The sequence below is a fragment of the Mobula birostris genome, chromosome 11 (genome assembly GCF_030028105.1).
Source record: "Mobula birostris isolate sMobBir1 chromosome 11, sMobBir1.hap1, whole genome shotgun sequence".
Classification (NCBI taxonomy): Eukaryota; Metazoa; Chordata; class Chondrichthyes; order Myliobatiformes; family Myliobatidae; genus Mobula; species Mobula birostris.
The window spans coordinates 76,224,947-76,247,084 of NC_092380.1; the positions used below are offsets into that span (position 1 = coordinate 76,224,947).

The 22,138-nt window shown below is 41.2% G+C and overlaps 2 protein-coding genes across 8 annotated transcripts in view; one reads left to right on the plus strand and one right to left on the minus strand.

Moving 5' to 3' along the window:
- rpl27a (ribosomal protein L27a) overlaps nt 1-22,138 on the plus strand; it is a 462,905-nt gene that overhangs the window by 208,008 nt on the left and 232,759 nt on the right. The gene's annotated exons all lie outside the window — the stretch shown is intronic.
- Nucleotides 1-22,138, minus strand: part of trim66 (tripartite motif containing 66) — a 218,907-nt gene that overhangs the window by 39,640 nt on the left and 157,129 nt on the right. For 4 of the 6 annotated variants that reach the window (XM_072272543.1, XM_072272546.1, XM_072272548.1 and 1 more), the window contains 6 exons: nt 14,197-14,329; nt 13,738-13,854; nt 13,376-13,490; nt 10,758-10,904; nt 9,692-9,806; nt 6,529-7,463 (listed from right to left, as the gene is read on the minus strand). In XM_072272543.1, coding sequence (XP_072128644.1) covers nt 6,529-7,463; nt 9,692-9,806; nt 10,758-10,904; nt 13,376-13,490; nt 13,738-13,854; nt 14,197-14,329 — 1,562 coding nt within the window. The remainder of the gene's footprint in view (nt 1-6,528; nt 7,464-9,691; nt 9,807-10,757; nt 10,905-13,375; nt 13,491-13,737; nt 13,855-14,196; nt 14,330-22,138) is intronic. The other 2 variants (XM_072272544.1, XM_072272545.1) reach the window with 2 other exon arrangements.

Sequence of the window (22,138 nt, forward strand, 5' to 3'; positions counted from 1 at the left end):
TAAAGAGTGATGATTAAGGCTGCTTTTATCATTGTAGGCCTGTGACCAGTAGTATACCACAGGGATCAGTTCTGGAATACTTGCTATTTGATATACACATTAATGATCTGGACATGAATGCAGAAGGAATAAATAGTAAAGCTCACAGATGACATGAACGTTTGTAGAGTTAATAGTCAGTGCAGTCTTCAACATCAGTAAAATGGGCAGAGAAATAGCAGATGGAACAATATAGCAAAACTACGAGATGATGCATTCTGTGGTGATACCTACGACTCAATGTGTGTATCCTAGCCTTAGAGGTTCCCAACCTGGACTATACAGACCCTTTGCTTAATGGTATTGGTCCATGGTGTAAAAAGGAACTCATGGATATACACAATAAGTTGTAGGATCCTAGAAAGAACTGTGGAACAGAGGGACCTAGGTTCACATGTCCAAGAAACCCTTAAAGCACCAGTACACCTAGATAAGGTGATTAAGGTGGCACACACAGCATACCTGCCTTCATTAGCTGGAGCACACAAGAACAGGAAGGTAACGTATAGTCATAATATACATCATTGTTAAAATTGAGAGTTAGAGGTTAAGTTGAAGACTAAAGTTGGGACCATTTACAGATCTGGTTACCACGTTGTAAGAAGGATGTCATTGCACTGGAAGTGGTGCAGAGGAGACTCACCAGGATGGTGCCTGGGATGGAGCTTTCCAGCCAAAGGAACAGACTGAAAAAGAAGTATTGGCTCTTTGAAGCACAGAAGGCCAAGAGCCAATCTGATAAAATAGATTATTAAGTAGAAATGAATCCCTTAGCAAAGGTTTGAGGTAACATTAGGATATTTAGAGATTTCACACCCAGGGGATGATTGAAACCTGAATTCACTGCTTTCTGAGTAATGGAGGAAGGTATTCTTGTATCATTTTAGTCATACGAGATGAGCATTTGAAATGCCATGACATTGATGTTGTTGCCAAAAATACATCACTTTAAAGGATTCCACCATCTCCAAAAGGATCCTTCCACTAAACACATCTTTCCCTCCACTTTCCTTAGGGATCGACCATTATCTGACTCTACTGGTCCACTTATCCTTCCCCACTGATCTCCCTCCAGAACGTAATTCTGCCAGCAGGACAAGTGCTATACCTGCCCCTAAACCTCCACCCTCACCACCATTCAGGGCCCCAAAAAATCCTTCCAGGTGAGGCAACATTTCACCTGCGAGTTTGTTAGTGTCATCTTTCATACCTGGTGAGCCTCCTCTACATTGGTGAGACCTGACACAAATTGAGGGACCACTTCATCTAGCACCTTTGCTCTATCCACCACGTAAGGATTCCCCAGTGGCCACTCATTTCAATTTGACTTCCCATTCCGACATGTTGGTCCATGGCCTCCTCTACGGTTACGATGAGGCCACTCTCCAGTTGGAGGAGCAGCATGTCATATTCCCTCTGGGTAGCGTCCAATCTGATGGCATAAACATCGCCCTCTCTAACTTCCGGTAATTTCTCAACTCCCCCCCCCTTCTCTTTTCCCATTCCACCTCCTCGCTCACCCTTTTTTCTCTTCACCTGCCCATTACCTCCCTCTGACATCCCTCTTTTCTTTCCCTTTCTTCAATGGCCCACTGACCTCCCCATTAGATTCCTTCTTCAGCCTTTTACCTCTTCAAAAATCCCCCTCCCAGCTTTTTACTTCATGACCACCTCACCCACTGGCCCCCTAACACCTGGTCTCACTGATCATCAGTGCAACACACACACAATACTGGAGGAAACCAGCAGGCCAGGCAGCATCTATGGAAAGGAGTAAAGAGTTAATGTTTCATGTTGAGACCCTTCATCAGGACTGGACAAAAAAAATTGCATCACTTTCTGGTATTGGGGGGGGGAGAGGGTGGCTGTGTACAGAACCGAAAGAAGCTGCAGAGGGTTGTAAATTTAGTCAGCTCCATCTTGGGTACTATCCTACAAAGTACCCAGGACATCTTCAATGAGAGGTGTCTCAGAAAGGCAGCGTCCATTATTAAGGACCTCCAGCACCCTGTTCTCACTGTTAACATCAGGTTGGAGGTACAGCAGCCCAAAGGCACACACTCAGCGATTCAGGAACAGCTTCTTCCCCTCTGCCATCCGATTCCTAAATGGACATTGAACCCATGAACACAACCTCACTTTTTTTAATATATATTATTTCTGTTTTTGGCACGATTTTTAATCTATTCAATATATGTCTACTGTAATGGATTTACTTATTTAGTATTAGTTAGTTTTCCTTCTTCTATATTATGTATTGCATGGAACTGCTGCCGCTAAGTTAACAAATTTCACCACACATGCCGGTGATAATAAACCTGATTCTGATTATTCTGGTCTCTGCCCCCTTCTTTTCCAGTCCTGATGAAGGACCTCAACCCAAAATGTTGACCAATTATTCTCCTCCATAGATGCTGCCTGACCTGCTGAGTTGCTCCAGCATATTGTGTGTGTTGAATCTTTAAAGGCCAGCATGACCTTTGGGAACTGCTGTACTCTCTGATTAGATGTGATGAAATGCATCTCATCATTGACCAGCTTATACTTTTGTGCACTGCTCTTACTGATTTGTATTCGAAGAATATAGAAAGTGGCAAAATGGTTCATGAATCAAAGCATCACCAAATACAGAAAAAGCCATGGCACTATTCAGACTAGATTATTGTACAATGCTACAAGAACAAAACTAGGTGGTGGCCTTTCAGGCTCTGATCTTCAAGATCTGCATCAAATACCATTTTCTTGCCCTATCTATATATCCTTTCAAATTGATTAATATCTGGAAATCTGATGATTTTTGATGGAATAGAAGGCACAGGGAATTCCAAACTACCCTCACTTTAGTTCTAACTGGCCTATCTATTTTAATGCCGTGACCAACACTTTAGCTGACAGCTTCTAGTAGAGCCTCTATGAATTTCATCACTTCTCAATCATCTAAATCCTGGAGAATTGAGACCTTGCATTCTTAACCCCTCCTCATATGACAGACTCACCATCCAAGGAATCAACTGGTGAATCTTTGTTGGATTTCTCTACAGCAAGTAAATTAATTTTGGGCAAGGAAACCAAACTTATACACAGTCCCCCACGTATGGCCTCACTCGGCCCTGTACAATTGTAGAAAAGCATCTTCGCTCTTGAAATTTCTAACTGTATTACTCCTACGCATTCACTTTCATTGGTTTGTGGACAAGGACATTCAGATTCATTTGAATACAATTTCCTAATCATTCCTGGGTTTTCTACTGAAGCAGGTGACCTCATTTTCCCCCACATTGGATCCATCTGTCACATTGTTACCCACTCACTCAGCTTGTCTACATCCCCTTGAAGTCTCTGCATTTTCATCACTGCTCATAGTCCCACTTAATTTCGTGTTATCAACCCAGATAAATCACTGATATACATTATAAATAGATGGCATGCAACAGGGTCCCCACAAGACAGCCTGCCAATCATGGATATACATTCCTACCTTTTTTTTTTGAATTGTAAACTAACTTTCCATCCATGCTAACATTAATCACAATTCCACATGCTTATTCAGCAACTTGCTGAACATTTAATCAAATGCTTTCTCAATCTTTTTCTCAAGCAAAGTGGTCCTTCTGCAGTTGTCCAGGGCCCTGGTGAGACCACACCTGGAGTATTGTGTACAGTTTTGGTCTCCAAATTTGAGGAAGGACATTCTAGCTATTGAGGGAGTGCAGTGTAGGTTCACGAGGTTAATTCCCGGGATGGCGGGACTGTCATATGTTGAAAGATTGGAGCAACTGGGGTTTTATGCACTGGAATTTAGAAGGATGAGAGGGGATCTGATTGAAACATATAAGATTATTAGGAGATTGGACACGCTAGAGGCAGGAAACATGTTCCCGATGCTGGAGGAGTCCAGAACCGGAGGCCACAGTTTAAGAATAAGGGGTAGACAATTTAGAACGGAGTAAAGGAAAAACTTTTTCCACACAAAGGGTTGTGGTTCTGTGGAATGCTCTGCCTCAGAAGGCAGTGGAGGCTAATTCTCTGGATTCTTTCAAAAAAGAGTTAGATACAGCTCTTAAAGATAGCGGAGTGAAGGGATATGGGGAGAAGGCAGGAACAGGGTACTGATTGTGGATGATCAGCCATGATCACAGCGAATGGTGGTGCTGGCTCGAAGGGCCAAATGGCCTACTCCTGCAGCTATTGTCTATTTTAATGCAAAGCAGCTACTGGCTCCTCTCAGCTGCTCTTGATACATCCTCAAAAATTCCAATAGATTAATCAAGCACAATTTATCTTTCACATCCACACTGACTCTGCTTAATCACATTATTATCTACATATGCTGTTATCATGTCCTTAATTGTGATGCTTGCATTTTCCCCACTTTTCATACACTGTTTCCCCTGTTGCTCCTTTAATTGTGGCACTATATGCTGCTCTCCAGAATCTAAAGAATGTTTGAATTGAAGACTACAGGCAAAACCTTCACCATTGCCAAAGCTCTTTCAAAACTCTGGCTCAAACATCTCCTGTGTGCATTTTCTCTGGTATTCCTTTGCTAATATACATTTCAATTACTTCCTCATCTGCAATGGACACCAAGTTCTGCATTCTATCTGGGAAGTTTCATGAGCCTTCAGTAAAGATTAACCTTAATTCTTCTACAATTTTCTTACTAACAATTATAAATTCTTTCTTCTGTGATGGAATTTTAAAAATATTAACTGATCAAAATTGGTCAATTCTCAACAAGATCCCAGATTGTGAGATCTTCGTGCATCTGCTTCATAGAGCACTATTGCTGAATATTGGCTGTCAAAGCAGTCAGCGGCTGCCAGCTTTTTTTCGGTGCTTCAGTTTAATCTTCCCTGCGTTTGTATCAGAATCAAACGGCAGTAGCCATAACTTGTCATTAAATGTGGCAGGTGTTTTATAGGATTAATATCAAACAAAAGTTGTCACTGAGTCACGTTAGGTGATAATAATGCTGATAAGTCATCACAGTGGATTATACAGAACAGTTAATCAATCCAAGGTTCTTCACAGAAGCATTATCAACAAGAAAATAGTGAAGAGCAGATGGCCAAAAGCTCAAAGATACAGTCATAACAAGCTGAAGGAGCAATACAAACACTTAGGAAAGAGCTCCCAGAATTTTGAGTTTTGGCAGCTGAAAAATTACAGCAAGCCATGCAAGAAGAAAGATAATGTGTTGGGAAAAGCACACCAGAGAAACTGAGCAGTACAAGGGTCAAAAATGAGGCAGGCAAGGAGAGAAAGTTGTTAGGGGGAGGAAGAGAAAAGGGAGAGAGAATAAGCAGGAGCAAAACAGATCAAAAGAGTGCGAGAGAAAAAAGGAGTAAAGAACAAGAGCAAGCAAGAGGGAAGTGAAGAGTATGTACATAAACATACAATACTAAGAGGAACAAAAGTATCAAGCCTCTTGAATTATTGTCCAATTTTAGGTACGTGCATGCCATTCTCTCTTGATGCATCATCTCTTCATTGTTACACTTTTTTTTATCAATAGATGTCCTTCTTTGGCTGCTCCCATGTTCAACTCAGTTTCCAGTTTTATTATTCACTTTTCCCTCTTCACCCTCCTTGTGCAACTGGATCTATCCACCTCACTTCCCCTTTCCATCTGCCCACCACAAGACTCCTCTAGCACCTCCATCCCTTTATACCATGCTCAGATTACATCCCCTTCAGCCTTTTGTCACTCCCATCCATCACCTTCCAGTTCTGAAACTATTCCCATTCTCTCCATCCCTTGTCTGTCATCATCCACCCTTTACCTCTATCTTTTTATACTAGCTATCCGCTGTTTCAGTACAGACCCAAAACATTCAACTGTGCATTTCCCTCTATAGATGCTGCCTGACCCACCGAGTTCCTCCAGCACTTTGCATGCTCCTGATTCCAACATCTGCAGTCTTTTGTGTCTCCACCTTTATTATTCTCTTGCTTAGTCAAGAATGTTGGCCTCATTCTAAACACTGTAAAACCAAAGGATTTGAACACAGGGAATGAAACCTGAGAAATGTGGTCATTAATGGTAACAGTTAACATCCAGAACTCCTTCACTCTAGTCGTTTGGAACTAATTCTGATTATATCCAGCACAAAAAAAAACTTCTTACAAATGACGTTTACCAAATTCTATAAAGATCTATAAGGGAATAATGTTCTTTTTCTTCAATTTTAATTCTTTATTCTACCTGACCTCAGTTAAATATGTGCTGACTATAGCCCCTCCCGTTATAAAGATCTTTCTTCCAGTTGTAGATATAAAACTTCACTCACGTTGCAGGCCAAAGAACATGAAATGCCAGCCAGGTCTTCCTATCCTAGTGCACTGATGCCTAGCCAGACATATCTCACAATACTCTGCAGACATATTTGGCTCTTAACCCTTCTCTGCACCATCGTAATTCCAATTTTACAAAAAAAGTGATAAAGCTACAGTGATAATAGTGATATCAGATGCACTTCCACTTACTGTAACTTCACTGACCACATTTAACTGTAGCGCCTGGCTCTTTTCACCCTGTTGGTCCGGATTATTCACCACCCTTTGTTGAGCACAGTACTGTGGTTCCACAGGAGCGTCCTGGCTTTCTAAAACGTGCTGCTTCAATACGGCTTTTTGTGCAATTTGCATGTTTTTCAGCTTCTGACTAAACAGATGTGATTGCTCAACAGAATCCGTATGGGCAGCTGCCATTTGCGTTGGTTGACACTGTTGGACAGGCTCCTTGGAATCAGGTTTGCCCTGTGAATTTTCAGCAGGGGGTTGGTGATGAACTTGCTCATAAGGTAACTGCTGTCTCACAGGGTGCAGTTGCACTGACAATTGATTTGGTAGCCTTAAATGCTGCAATTGAAAAAGTTGCTTCTGTTGTGGCTGGTGCACAAGCTGCTTTGGCTGCTGCAAGGCCACCACATGCATTGGTGTCATGCTTCTTTGTTGTGGTACAGTGTATGCTGAATGCAGACTTGGCTGCAAGCGCTGTCCTTGCAGATGTCCAATTAAAACCGTATTTTGTTCAGGCCCCGTTTGAGCTATGTGCCACGGCTGCAAAGTTGGTATCGGCGGTACTGTGAAGGGACGTGTAAAGTACTTCTGCTGAGCTTGTCTCTGCTGAATTCCACTATACGGCACCTGTAGCTGATGATGCAAGTTCCCTGGCAGTTGGCCTAAAGAGTTATGATTCTGCAAACAGTTTGCAGCCTCATGGTCCTTTGAAATTGGATGCGGGTCTGGACGACCATTGCCACAGACTGAATATTGTTGGCCAGGATTTTGGCACAGGAGTGATGGTGCTAAACAGGGCCTCTGATCAGCAGTGTCCGAAGGTAATGGTAATTGTTGCTGAGGGAAGGAGGCCAGGCATTCCTGGTGGATTGAGTTTTCACAGTCAAATGACAAATAGCCTGAAGAAAAAGACAAATTTTTAAAATCATTTTAATAAAAATAACAAAAAGCTGTAAGTTTATGCACTGTCTCCTATCTGTATTTACTTGCCTAATAGTATCTCTTAGACAAATTATCTGTTCTTATATTCAAATCTGGAGTGTGAATTAAGGCAAGCTATTTTCCAAGGTGTCTGCACAAAGGCATTATGTGCCAGTAAAGATCACAGAACAGCAATCAGAGAGAAAGAAAACTATGCCTGACTCTTTCCTCCAAGGAGCTATTGTAGAGGTCAATTATAGTACCTCTATTTTGACCAAAAAAGAAAACAATTCACAAAACACCAAATATAAATCAGAGTCAGTCTCAATAACCAGGTTCAGTATCATAATGTACTCTCACCATGTAAACATGGCAAAAACAAATGTTTCAGTATCAATAAGGAAGATACCCGAGATATTCACATCAGTGTCATTACGTTAAAGAAAAAAGGCATTACCCATTATCAAAAACCTTAAAAGTTTATGGAAAAAATCTCCAGATTATGGAAGCTTCCAGTATAAAACAAAAAAACAAAGTAACAATACTTGCACATTTAAGCTGTTCAGATAGAAATTACACCCTTCCCGACCCGTCTATCTAGTGGTACACATCATAGTAAATATGAATTAATAAGCTGATCCTTGTGTAAAAGATAGTTGTGCTTCATGAATTAATCCTACTACCCCACTACAAGAAAAAATGTTTAACCAAGTGGTCTGGAATGATTTCCTTTCAACTATATTTTATCAGGTCCAGTATTCAAGACAGAGATAGAAAAACAGAAATTTCTCAAGAAAGTAATCTTTAGCAATGACCGACTATCCAATCTTTGGCCAATTATTAAATATAATACTGGATGTACAACACCACAGTTAATACCAGGAAGAATTCAGAATGAAGCTCTAAATTAAATATGGAGAGGAAAAGATGGAGATCATTTAAAATTAATGGACATGTACTTTTTTCTTAAGTTAGAGGTTATGTTTCTTCAAAGCAAAGGTGTCTCTGCAAATATGAGGACCTTTTTCAAATCTATTCTTGGTCAAAACTGTTACTTATGCTTGGCCATGTGTCTTTAAATACTCATCTGAAACCAAATGAACAAATCCTACAAAAAGGTGTATAGAATCTCAGGACAGCCAAAACAGCTAACTTACAGGTTGCTGATATTCTGATCAGCATTGAAAATATTTACCTTCAATTATAAAACTAATTGTACCTTTTGCTCAAGTCGATTTTAAATTATCAACAGAAGTTGTATTAGTGGTTAAATATCTCAAGTTGATATTCATAAGAAATTTATAATTTTGTTCATATTTCTGAAATAAATTCTCACTTGTACCCCTCTAGTTACTTATAAGTCGACAAACAGAGACAGTATTTGACAAAGCTCTTGTCAAAATCTTATGGAATAGGGGCACCTCCACTGAAGCATCAAAGATGACAGATTCATCTCAACCATGTTAAACTTGAGAAATGAACCTCTCGGTCACAGTTAATTCCTCTACAGAAAGCTGTAATCTATCTAAACTTACTGATTTCATCATAGAATACATATATGCTGGGAAAATATCAGCTTTTACCATTAATAGGGTCCAGATTACCAGTGACCTGCCAGTAAGAATGGATGAATTAACCTCTCTATTGGTTGAAGTATTTCCCCATTCGTATAACTATTGTTGAATAAAACTTTACATCAACATCCACAAATGAAGGCAACGTGTCTGTAACCCATTTACCCTGTGTTTCTAGTCATACTTTACTGATCCCGAGGGAAATTGGGGAAATTCTATATACTTACCTCACACCAAATTCTACTACTTACACATAGACCAGCAGTAATTTACCGTGAAACCAACCGACACATCACAGTGCATGGAACAGTGGGGGAACCCACATGATCACAGGCAGAATGGGCAAACTCCAAACAGATGACATTGAGCCCAGGTCACTGGAGGCATCAAGCAGCGCAGCTACTAGTTTCACTGCTTTGCCACCCATTATAGGCATACAGAATATTGGAAAATGCATTGAAATATTAACCATTCGTAACAAATATCCTAAAATGAAGCCATTTTCACACTAATGTAGATTTCTTATAGGAATTTGTCTCTCAATATTCAAAGATCACCAACAAAGAATACAAAATGAGTATTTGTTTAAGGGAGCACAGAGAGCATAATATTTCGCTTAAGATTTCCCTTACCTAAAGAAGAGAGTTTTTTAGTCCACGAGACAGAATCCCAGTGAAAATGAATTCTGGAGGTCCCCAAATCTGCATTGCACTGTGTTTCCAGTAAACGTCGCATCTGAAACATGATCTAAAAAAAGGGAACATTCAAATGAGTTGCAAAATAGCCAAGTTGCCTCTGAAGTCAAGCTCAATATTGAATATATTGCTGTCTAAATTCTACTGATAATTAATGAAAAGCTGGTCACCACCATACCTTTATTTTGCTAATAATGCTAGGATGCAGAAAGCGCTGTAGAATCAGTCTTATACAGCACAGTGACAGACCCTGTGGCCCAATTAGTCCCCACTCACCCATCTGAGCTAGTCTCATTCTCCTGCACTTAGCCCATATTTGCCTAAACCTTTCCTATCCATGTACCTATTTAGATACAATTTAAATGTAATTATACCCACCGCTACCACTTCCTCTGGCCACTTATTCCACATACACAACTCCATCTGAAAAAGTTACCCCTCAGGACCCCTTCAAGATGTTCTCCCCTTCTCACCTTAAATATATGTTCTGCACTGAGGGAAAAAAAAGAGGCCAATGCCTTATCTATACCCCTCATGATTTTATAAACCCCTCTAAGGTCACACCCTCATGTCTCAGAGAAAATAGCAACAACCTATGCTGCCTCCAGACCCAGTCATATCCATATGAATCATTTCTGCCCCCTTTCTAGCTTGATGACATCCTTCAATTCAGACAATCAGAACTGAATACTCCAAGTGTGTAACATGACATCCCAACTCCCAATTGATGAAAGTAAGTGTGCCAAATCCTTCTTTCACCACCCTGTCCACCCATATTGCCACCTTCAGGGCATTATGTACTAGGTTTCTCTGTTCTACACCGCTCTCCAGGGCCTTGCCATCTACTGTGAAAATATCCTGCACTGTTTTAATTTACTAAAATGCAACACCTCACACTTGTCTGAGTTCAATTCCGTCTGCCATTCCTTGGCCCACTTTCCCAATTGATTTAGATCATGTTATACTTTTACAGACCTTCTGTTAAATGCACACACACACTTACCAGTTCCTTGCTGAACAAGAATGGGATATTTTTCTTCTTGGAGACTGCCCAATTAATGAAGTTTAACACATGCTCCAATTGTCTGCATAATCCCATCACTGCTTGAAGATGGAGCTCCAATTTAAGCCTCCGCTCATTTGTAATTCTCTAATCAAAAGGAAAAACTTATCACCAAAACAGCTTTCTTACTCTGACTCCATTTTTTTTTCCAGTCCTGCTGAAGGATCTCAGCCCGAGACATCGACTGTACTCTTCAAATGGATGCTGCCTGGCCTGCTGAATTCCTCCAGCATCTTGTGCGTTGCTTGGATTTCCAGCATCTGCAGATTTTCCTCACATTTTTGATTTCAATGAAATCTTCATCAGGAACAAATGAACTAAGACAACTCATCACCAATCTACAGTCCTGCCTCTCAGGGACTAGGGCTATATTATTATTAAGGAGATCGTTGTGGACTTCAAGCATGCCAGGAGTCACACTCACATCCCCACCTACATCAACGGAACTGTAGTGGAGCATGTATCAAGCTTCAAATTCCTTGGTGTCCACATTTCCGAGGATCTCACTTGGTCCCTGAACTCCTCCATCCTGATCAAAAAGGTGCAACAGTGCCTTTATTTCCTGCAGAGCATTAAGAAATCTCACCTCTGTCCCAGGATACTGACGGACTTTTATCGCTGTACCATTGAGAGCATACTCACCAACTGCATCTCAGTGTGGAATGGCAATTGTCCCGTATTGGACCGCAAAGTACTCCAGCGTGTGGTGAAAACTGCCCAGCGGATTATCGGCACCCAATTGCCCACCATTGAGAACATCTACCATGAACGCTGCCTGGGCAGGGCGAAAAGCATTATCAAGGATGCATTTCACCCTAACCATGGACTTTTTACTCTTCTCCCATTCGGTAGGTGCTACAGGAGCCTCCGCTCCCGCACCAGCAGGCACAGGAAGAGCTTCTTCTCTGAGGCTGTGACACTGCTGAACTTCTCATCACAGCGCTAAGCAGTACTGCATCCGTATTGTACTGTCTCAGTACTTTTATATTTGTGTGCTGTAGCACTTTTTTTATTCGCAGTTATTTTGTAAATAACACTATTCTTTGCAATTTTGGTCAGATGCTAAATGCATTTCATTGGCTTTGTATCTGTACTTGGCACAATGACAGTAAAGTTGAATCTAATCTAATTAATATTTTTCCTTTGTAACTGTATGTTTTCTGAAATCATAACCAGTGTACTATGTGCAACGTACAGTGTGCTGTGTGTAATGTGTTTGGACCTAGAGGAATGCTGTTTCATTTGGCTATATTCATGTATGGTTGAATGATATTTCTGGGAATCCCTAATTAATGGACAGGTACCAGTGCATATTTGTGCTAAACTTGCTTGCCTCATGCCCACACAGATGCTGAACTCAAAGCTGAGATAGCCTACTTGCATAATGAGTTAATTCCACCTTTGGTTGAATACAATTAGAGAACTTACAAAAGAATCCTTGCCATAGAATCACAGGGATAAATTAAGTTGCAATGTGCAAGCCAAAGGGGTTGACTATCTTAATCAAATATACAAGGTTGTATGGAACTGAATGATTGGTGAATGAAGCACATTTCTCATGCAAGATATTGCAGTTTTTCAGTCACCTACAGCTCTACATAGAGACAAACAAGACTGAGTTCATACAGTTGCTTTGACACTTTAAATTATATCATGTTCTATTCTGTCCAAATCATCGCACAGTGATAATCTGGCTGAGGTCAACTTCAGTCCTTCAGGTACATGCCATTTTCTCAGTCCTTCCAAAATCTTCTATTCAAGGAATAGCAGCCTGCAGTTTTACATCTTTCCCTTTTGGTTATGGAATTGATCTGCACAATTCCTAGCTTTCTGCTTTACTTGTTTTAAAAATAGAACCAATAGTTGCAGAGTATTAAAAATGTACAGGTGAAATCAGCTTCCTAAACAACACAACAGAACTCGGGCTTGCAATGCCATAAATGCAGCTGTATCGCTCTCTCCTGCACTTTCAATATTAGAAAAAGAGCAACTTGAGCCCTCGACTACAACAAAAATATCAGAAAGCAAACCAATCCCTGCACCACGCTTATCTACCTGCTCTGGATTCACTTGAAAACCTAGCAAAACTGAAGCAAATCGCCTGCTTACCAGCATGCTTAATAAATGATGTCTGGCCCTGAGAGAATTCAAGCCCAGAAGGAACAAAACACAAAATAATCTCAAGCAAAAACTTTATAATCTTTCAGGGGAATCACTGGAATCATTTTGAGAGAAGTTTTATAGATATTATAACCTGCTTTAACTGATAGTTTAATTCAAATACTTGTATGTAATTGCATGCAATGAAGAACACCTGTCTGACACACAAAACAATTTAAACTGAAATGTGGGGAAATGTCTCATGACATTTAGTCTAAACCTTCATACTGTACATCACATAAAAATGATTTGCAACACTATCATTTATATACAAAGGCAAATCTATCAGAATATTTCTTGGGTTCCCCTTGACTTCAAGGACACATGCGAAAGTTGCAGTGAACATTTTTTTTAATTGTAGAAGTGAAAGTAGATATGTTGCTACACAGTGCACTCACCTCTACCTGGTCCATCAGAACATTTACTCGTTTATTTAATTCATTTATCATGATCATCTTTGCCATCTTAATCTGATTTTCCACCTTCTTCCGCACTTGCATTACTTCATTTAGTCTGCAAACCAGATTTTCATTTCAATAAAAATGTATTTGAAACAACAGTTCATTGGTTGAACTGAACAAACAATACATCTATTAGATCTAATACTTAAAATAAATGCTTTTTAAAAGCTCTACAGTCCATGTACTAATACTTGAAGAGTCAAAATTTTTGCTGCACATGCTCATGAGGAAAAACTATTTTGGTAATCTAACTCTTGCTGCCATTGTCATACTTCCCAAGATAAATCAAAACATGTTACCTGTCCTGTACTTGTTTTGCTGAGCTCTGCATGCTGACTTTTTTCTCCTCCATTTTCAGAGTCAGCTCCTCCAAAGTGACCTTCTGATTCTGTAAAATATCTTCCAGATATTTGAAACTGTGGGTAAAATTATTTTTTTTTACAAAAAGTTATAAAAATCCTTACAAATTTCAGCCCGAATCGTCGCCTGTCTTTCCCTCCCCATAGACGCTGCCTGACCTGCTCCGCTCCTCCAACATTTTGTGTGTGTTACTCTGGATTGCCAGCATCTGCAGAATGCTTGTGTCTTTTACAAAACTGATATTAGCATCTCCATTAATACACAGGTAAAGACATTGTCTCTTACCTCAAAGGGGGCATCATCTAATACGAAAGTTAAAACAAAAGCAGATAGATAGGAATATTGGAACAGTATGATCTTTTAATTACGTGTTAAATTGCACCGATCTTACACCATACCTATGTTCTTTGTGTTGTGTTAGTTGGCAATTCCAGCAAGCCAGCATATCACAGGTCTCACAGAATAACTTCAGTGGCTCTTTGGTGTGAAGAGGACAGAGCAGTGCGAACTCACTGACTTCACTCTCACTACCTGCAGGTTAGATAAAACAGTGCTCAAAAGACTGAACCACCAGAATGTATACACATTTTGAAAAATATCAGTTAACTTGGCACAACTTTTTAAAAAGTGATTTTACATTAAGGGCAAACAAGACATTAGCGCCAGTAGGCGACTCTCTCCTTGTTGACAGAAAGCAATCGTATCCCACATCGCTTTTCTGAATACCCACCTGCCACAATGTTTTCTGCTATCCTGCTACCTTTCTTCAAGAGAATGTAGCTCTTTGCTGAACTATATGTTACTGCTCTTTCTCCATATGCACCCAACCCTTCCACTGCCTCAGTGTGAAGTACCAACAAGTCAAACCAGTATTCAGCATTCCTGAACTAAGAAATTCAGGGAAACAGTTGTACAAACAGTTGAACAGAGTTCCCACTAAAAACATGCTGAGAATAAGGTGCTGATCTTCAAGGTGAAACCAGAGAGCATTTTTCTGAAAAGGACTTGGATCAGGCACAAAATTGCTCATAACATCAGGCATATAATATTTAAACTATGTCCATGTTCATTGCCATTGATCGCAATTGAGATTCCGCACCATTGTGCAATCACAGGCATACTTTGGTTCTTCTCAAATTTGTAACATCTTAAATTTACTTCAGTGATGCTCCTTCCAAAACTGAACAGGTGAAAGGCATCACAACTTCTGCACCTCTATGTTTACAAAGGTATTCACATAAACTACTGAAGTTAGATACAAGAAACATATTGATGAATGCACCTGGATCTCAATTTTTGATTTCATTTAGTAAACATGTTTATGTAGAAGTCAACACACCCAAACCGAAAACTAAATATTTTTGTTTCTACAAGGCAGAAATCCAATGAAAGTGGATTGATGACATCATAAATCAAGAGAAACTCAAATAGTCTAAGCAGGAATCAAGGCATAAAAAGGGACCATGGCATTGAATTCAGCTCTCTTTTCTACACATCTGTACACTGCATAATGAATGCAAAACCAATAAATTTGAAGTAAATTATGCAGCTCAGAAAGTTAATACTGAAACTGACTCTACATAACACGACATGATGCTTCTCAGCTAACAAAATCTCCTTTGCTGTTTTGGTTCTAGAGTATATAACAATTTTAAACAGAAGTACTTTGATATCATTTGTCTTTAACTTGCAGCTTAATAACTTAACTGCAATTCAAAGATTCAAAGTACATTATCAAAGTATGTATGCAGTATACAACCCTGAGATCTGTCTTTCCACAGACAGCCATGAAACAACGCAACAACATGGAACCCATTCAAAGAAAACATCAACACACAATGCACAAAAAGGAACAAATTGTGCAAATGGCAAAAAAAGCAAAAAACACAGAATATAAAATATCAAACCACAGAGTCATGGTAGGAATGTTAAATTTAGTTCAGTTCAATATTCCAACTTTTCAACATTTTAGAATAATCATATCCAAATTTCTCACTATACAGTGCAGGGAAGTGTGGGGTTATGCATTTCAGTAATAGGTGCTGCAAGGATACCCAGGCACTCAGTGTTACCCGGACGACATAATTGTTACTTATAAGGATAACAAGGATCACCTCCAAAACCTCAAGACGTGTTAAAAAGATTCAAAGATGATGGGCTCAGAGCACAGCACAACAAGTGTGAATTCTTTAAATCAAGCATCACTTACCATTGATGCACAAGGAATAAACAAGTGTGCTGAGAAAACTTAAGCAGTGGTGGATGCTCCAAGGCCAAAGGGTGTGTTACAGTTGTGATATTTGTCAATTATTATGATAGGATTCTGCCAATCCTGGCAATTGTGCTCCATGACTACAGATCAGGAAGAAGTGGCAGTGGACAAAGCTTTGTGAGGTGGCTTTCCAAAAGATAAAGGAAATGGTGATGTCAAACACAGTACTCACACATGATCATCCACATTGTCCAGTGAAGCTTCCCTGTAAAGCCTCACCTAATGCAGTCATGTCACATATTATGAGTGATGCAAGTGAACTCCCCATGGCATTTGCACTTCCCCATTTTTACCAGTACTGGGATGAACTTGCCCTTGATGGAGGTTGCCTGATGTGGGGATTGAGAGTTGTACAATCCAAGCTGAGAGCTAAAGGAGCTGGATGCATCTAGGTGTGGTCAAAATGGAAATGTTGCTCAAAGCTTTGTCTGATGGCTTGGGATTGATCAGCAGTTAGCCATGCACTGTTCAAGATGCCAACAGCAGCACCTCTCAGTCTCTGGGAACGGCCTGCATTGCACTGGCAGAGGACTCGTGGATTTTGCTGGACTGTTCACGAGCACAAATTTCTTGGTAGTTGTGGATGCAATTACAAAGTAGTCATAAACACTCCAAATAGCCTTCACTCCAGGTTCACACACTGGCTGCGATCTGGACATTAGTCCTTGAACAGAGGTTTCTCAACACATGAACAGTGGCAATGGACCATAGTTTGTGGCGGAATAGTTTCAGTCATTCCTGAAAATGAATGGATAAAGGCAGACTACATCTGCACCTCATCACCCAGCTACAATTGGCTTGATGCAAAGGTTTGTCCAGAGTCTAAAGAAAGCACTGCAAGCAATGTCAACAGAACACACTACAGCGACCCTGAATCAGAAACTCGCCAATTTCCTCCTTGCATGTTGCAATGCCGCACACTTCACAAGCAACAATCACCAGCTATGCTGTTCCTGGGTCAGCCCTTGTGCTCTCTCTTGGATCTTCTCAACCCTAATCTCAGGAGGATTATGCAGGACAAACCGCCAAGACAAATTGAAGGCTCCTCAAACAAGGAGTTTCAATGTTTCACTCATTGATGAGCAGTCCTGGCAAGGGACTACAGAGGTGATCAGGTACGAAGCATCATGGAGTATGCCTGCTATTCATGGATGAATGCCTCACAGAGTGTCCTCAGCCAGCTTGATTCCATTCAAAGGAAGGCTCTCAGGATCATAGGTGTAGATGAAGCCACGGCTCGTGAGAAGCTAGCCATCAGTCACTTACACCATAGATGACAATTTGCTGCAGCTACTGTGCTGTACAAAATGCACACCAGCCACAGCACTGCAGACCTTCGCGCCATGCTGCCTTCATCTTATGAGAGACAGCGCACCACACGATCAAGATTATGTATGCCTGCTCATGCTGTTTCTATGCCTGATGCGAGAACCTACACACTGGATAGAAGCTTCCTTCACTGTGCTATCAGAATTTGGAACAGCCTTCCAGATGCTGTAGTTGGAAACATCTGCGACGATGGGATCCAAGCCTTCAAGAGTCGAGTGCACAAACACCTATCATCTCTGGCAGGGAAGTCACATACTTCTTCATAAGCTATCATGAAGGGGACCAGGATGGCAATGCTTGGTTGTTGGTAGGTAGAGTTAATACCTGAATTTCAAGAGCACTTGTGAGTTATGTTCCAGCTGGACTTAGTCCTTAAACTGCTGGAGAACAGTGTGGAAAGAACAGGTGCTGTTTTCTCCCGGTAGGGATTAGTTTTTATTTCCAAGTGCTCCTGCCACGTTTTGTCACCCTGAAACCTTATCCTTCAATCTCTTTGAACTATGGAGGACAGCATGTGTATAAATGTCTCTCTCCAGCAGACTTCATCATGATCATCATGACTTCAGCATCTCTACTATTTTTAATGTTTCTTAATTGTACGTATGATTTTTTTTGTGTTCTATCGCTGAGCAGCAGTGAACCATCTAGTTGGCCTATCAGAATTCTCTTTGGGAAGGAGTTGACTTGATCAGTATTTCTGATCTGGCTATTGTTCACGACTGCACTTAATAATAAAAAAAAGTGGGTCCTTGGAAAGATTAACAATGGAACTGGGTCACTCTCTTGCACAGTAGAGATTGCATCTGACATCACCAGGCGATGACACATCGATCAGTTGAGGAAAGGTGTCCAGAGCTGTCAGAACCACTTCCTGCAGTCACAGAGTCAACTCCTACAACCACCACGAAGGAGACTCCAGAACCTGAGATTGTTTTACAGACACAAATCTCACCTGCCTCTGCAGATCATATATTGTATACATTATATATTTTGTTTTATTCTTTATACATATATAAAATGTACATAATAGTGTATTTAATATTTTAGTATTTGAGTAATATTGTAAATATAGTGTTTAAGCATTCTTGTTCATTTAAATAATTCATTATGGGTTATATATAAAATTACATGAATGGCATATGTCATCATGCCACGTCACTAAGTGTGCATCTCACTAAAGTAAGAACAAAGTACACACGCATCATCCCTGCTCCATGTTTTTCTTTCAATTAATTTTATGTTTGGAGTTACAAAACATAGCAGACATCCCTTTCAAATAGAGAGGAGGAGGAATTTCTTTAGCCAGACAGTGGTGAGCCTCTGGAATTCATCACCACTGATGGTTGGGGAGACCAAGTCATTGGGTACCTTTAAAGCAGAGGCTGATAGATTCCTGATTAGTAAGGACATCAAAAGTTACAGGCAGAAGGCAGGAGAATAGGGCTGAGAGGGAAAAGAAATGAGCTGCGAATGATGGAACAGGCTCGATGGGCTGAACAGCCTAGGTTTGCTGCGATATCATGGTCTAAATATCCATTCTGATATAGATGTAAACTATTACATTTAATGGGCACATTAATTGTGGAAGTAGCTATTGCCTTGAAAAATTAAGTAATACAGACAAAGAACACAGCGGTTAACATGGTGCAAATACAGCTCGGGGCGTTGGAGTTAGGATTTCAATTCAAACGTCCTCTGTAAGGAATCTGTACTTCCTCCCTGTGGAATGCACGTGTTTTCTCTAAGTGCTCTGGTTTCCTCCCACAGTCCAAAGACGTACTGATTATAGGTTAATTGGTCATTATAAATTGTCCTGAGATCATGAAAAGGCAACGTAACTTCATTGGACATATGATTAGGAAAGAGGAGTTAGAATGCACAGTAATTATGGGAAAGATTGAAGGGAAGAAAGCAAGAGGAAGACAAAGACAAATGATGATGGAGACAGCAGCCAGAGAACTGGAAATGAATACCAATGAATTGATCCACTTGACCCGAAACAGGAGTGTGTGGGCCATGGCAGTCAAAGCTCAAACTGGGGATGGCAGCTGATGATGATGATGAAATTGTCCTGTGATTAGGCTGAGTTTAAATTGGAGGTTGCTAGGTGGTGCAGCTTGAAGGGCAGGAAAGGTCTGTTCCTCACTCCAAGTAAAACAGAACAAAACATGGAAAAATTATGCAAGTAATGAGTAACATCTAACAAAGCAACTGTAAAGAAAGATGGAACACAATAACTTTCCGAAGAGGGCCGGCATACATTGCAACACTGGATTATGGTTCCAATAATTTAAGTCTTCTCAAATTTCTTGAGTGGTGCATAATTTAAATCATCCAGACTTGGCCTCATTAAACTAAAATTTCCATCAGCTCATTCATGCTCATTCATTGACGTATCTGATGTCTAACAGTGCTGGGATCAATAACTCTCATCTGAAGTTTAAAGCAATCCATTCTCAAAGCAACAAGGAATGTGGCACTGAAAGTACCAAACACCCCCGGAACAAGAGCTGTATTTCACACTGGTCTGGTCAGTGATTCAAATGCAAAGGTAGAATATACACACCTTTATTTTGCTGTAATTTATGCCAGAGAAAATAAAAATGGAGTTGAATAGATGCCTTGGAACCCAATTTTCAGCGCAATGAGCTTAGTCAAAAACCTTAATCATAATGTTCATACCATAATTTAACTTTAAATACTTTAAACCACAATGTGAAGGGCAACATATACTTCAACATACCATAACACTGGGTTAGGCTCTATGAACAAATGCTGAAATATCCCAGGGCAGTGGCTGGTGTTTCTCCCATTTACATTCCTGTTTTTAGACAACAAGACATACAGCTGGCTTCTCACCACCAGGAAATTCCAGCATTCTCATGGTACATTTCAAAAATATACTTTATTCATAAAAACTCTTAAAACATATATAGATAAAAAATTTGAGTCCGGAGCTTTAGAATAAGCCACATCGTTTCAATTATTTTACGAGCATAGTATCTGTTCTCCTTTACGGACATTCCTTCAGCAATTAACACATGGTATTTTCTCATGGATTGCAATGCAAAGTGAAATGACAGCTAGGCCTTCCGCTGACCTTTTTCCCCACTGGGCCTCTGCCACAGGACGATGCTGTGCCTCTGCACATACCCCAACACGAAACTGTGCCGGCTTACAGTAGGTGGCAACACTGCCTTTTTTTTTCCAAAAATACTTTATTCAGAAATATTACAAAATAAAAATAATTACATACAAGAAAAGAAAACCATTCGTTGACTGTGAGTCCTTATTCAATACAGTTATTAACAATAAAAATTTTGCGTTGACTCTCTGTTCATTTACAAATGAAAGATGTTTACAGTAAATCATGCGTTTACTCTCAACCCTTGGTCAAGAGTTAAGACTTATTAACAATCAAAATTTTCAACAATAAAGGCAGGCAATGGCTCTAATACTTTCCCAAATTAACAATTCCACCCACTCCTTGGGCACCATGTTGATTATCTGTCCACACCGCCGATGAGGGTAGGTCTCCTCCCCACCCAACCTCTCCCCCTCCTACGGGTGATGAACGTTAAACTGTGGTCCTTCCCCACCGGGCCTTCGCGGTGGCTGCACCAAGTTTGAGTGCATCCCTCAGAACGTACTCCTGCAGACGAGAGTGTGCCAGTCGGCAGCATTCAGTCACGGACATCTCCGTCAGCTGGCAGACCATCAAGTTTCGGGCCGACCAAAGAGCGTCTTTCACCGAATTGATGATCTGCCAGCAGCACCGGATGTTGGTCTCCGTGTGCGTCCCCGGGAACAGCCCGTAGATCACAGAGTCCTCGGTAACGCAGCTGCTGGGCATGAATCTTAGTACTGTCTCTTCCATTCTCTTCCACACCTTCTTTGCGAACCCACAGTGTGCAAAGAGGTGAGCCACCGACTCCACCCCATTACAGTCCTCCCTTGGGCAAAGGGGTGTGGAGGAACCGTTCCGGGTGTACAGGAGGGAACTGACTGGGAGGGCCCCTCTCACCGCCAGCCAGGCTAGGTCTTTGTGCCTGTTGGTGAGATCTGGCGATGAGGCATTTTGCCAGATGAACTGGACGGTCTGCTCAGGGAACCACGCCACTGTGTCCATCACGTCCTTCTCCTGCAGTGCCTGCAGGACACTACGTGCCGACCACTGCCTGATGGCCCTGTGGTCAAATACGTTGGTCTTGAAGAATTTTTCTACTAAGGACAGGTAAGGGGGCAACGACCAGCTGACGGGGGTGTTGCGCAGGAGTGGGGCCAGACCCATCCTTCGTAGCCAGGGCGACAGGTAGAACCTGGGCACATAGTAGTACTTTGTGCCCACATATCTGGGATCCACGCACAACCTGATGCAGTCACACACGAAGCTGGCCATCAGGATGAGGGCGACATTGGGGACGTTCTTGCCCCCATTGTCCAGGGACTTGTGCATGGCGGTCCGTCTCACCCGCTCCATCTTGGATCCCCAGACGAATCTGAAGACAGCCCGGGTGATCTCCGAGCTGTAGGAGCGGGGGACGGGCCAGACCTGCGCCAAGTACAGCAGCCCTGAGAGCACCTCACACCTGATGACCAGGTTCTTGCCCGTTATCGACAGGGAGCGCCCTCCCCACAGTCCCAGTTTCTGTTTCACCTTGGCAGTCCGCTCCCGCCAGTTCTTGTTGCACGCCTCGGCCCCTCCGAACCAGATCCCCAACACCTTCATGTGGTCAGAC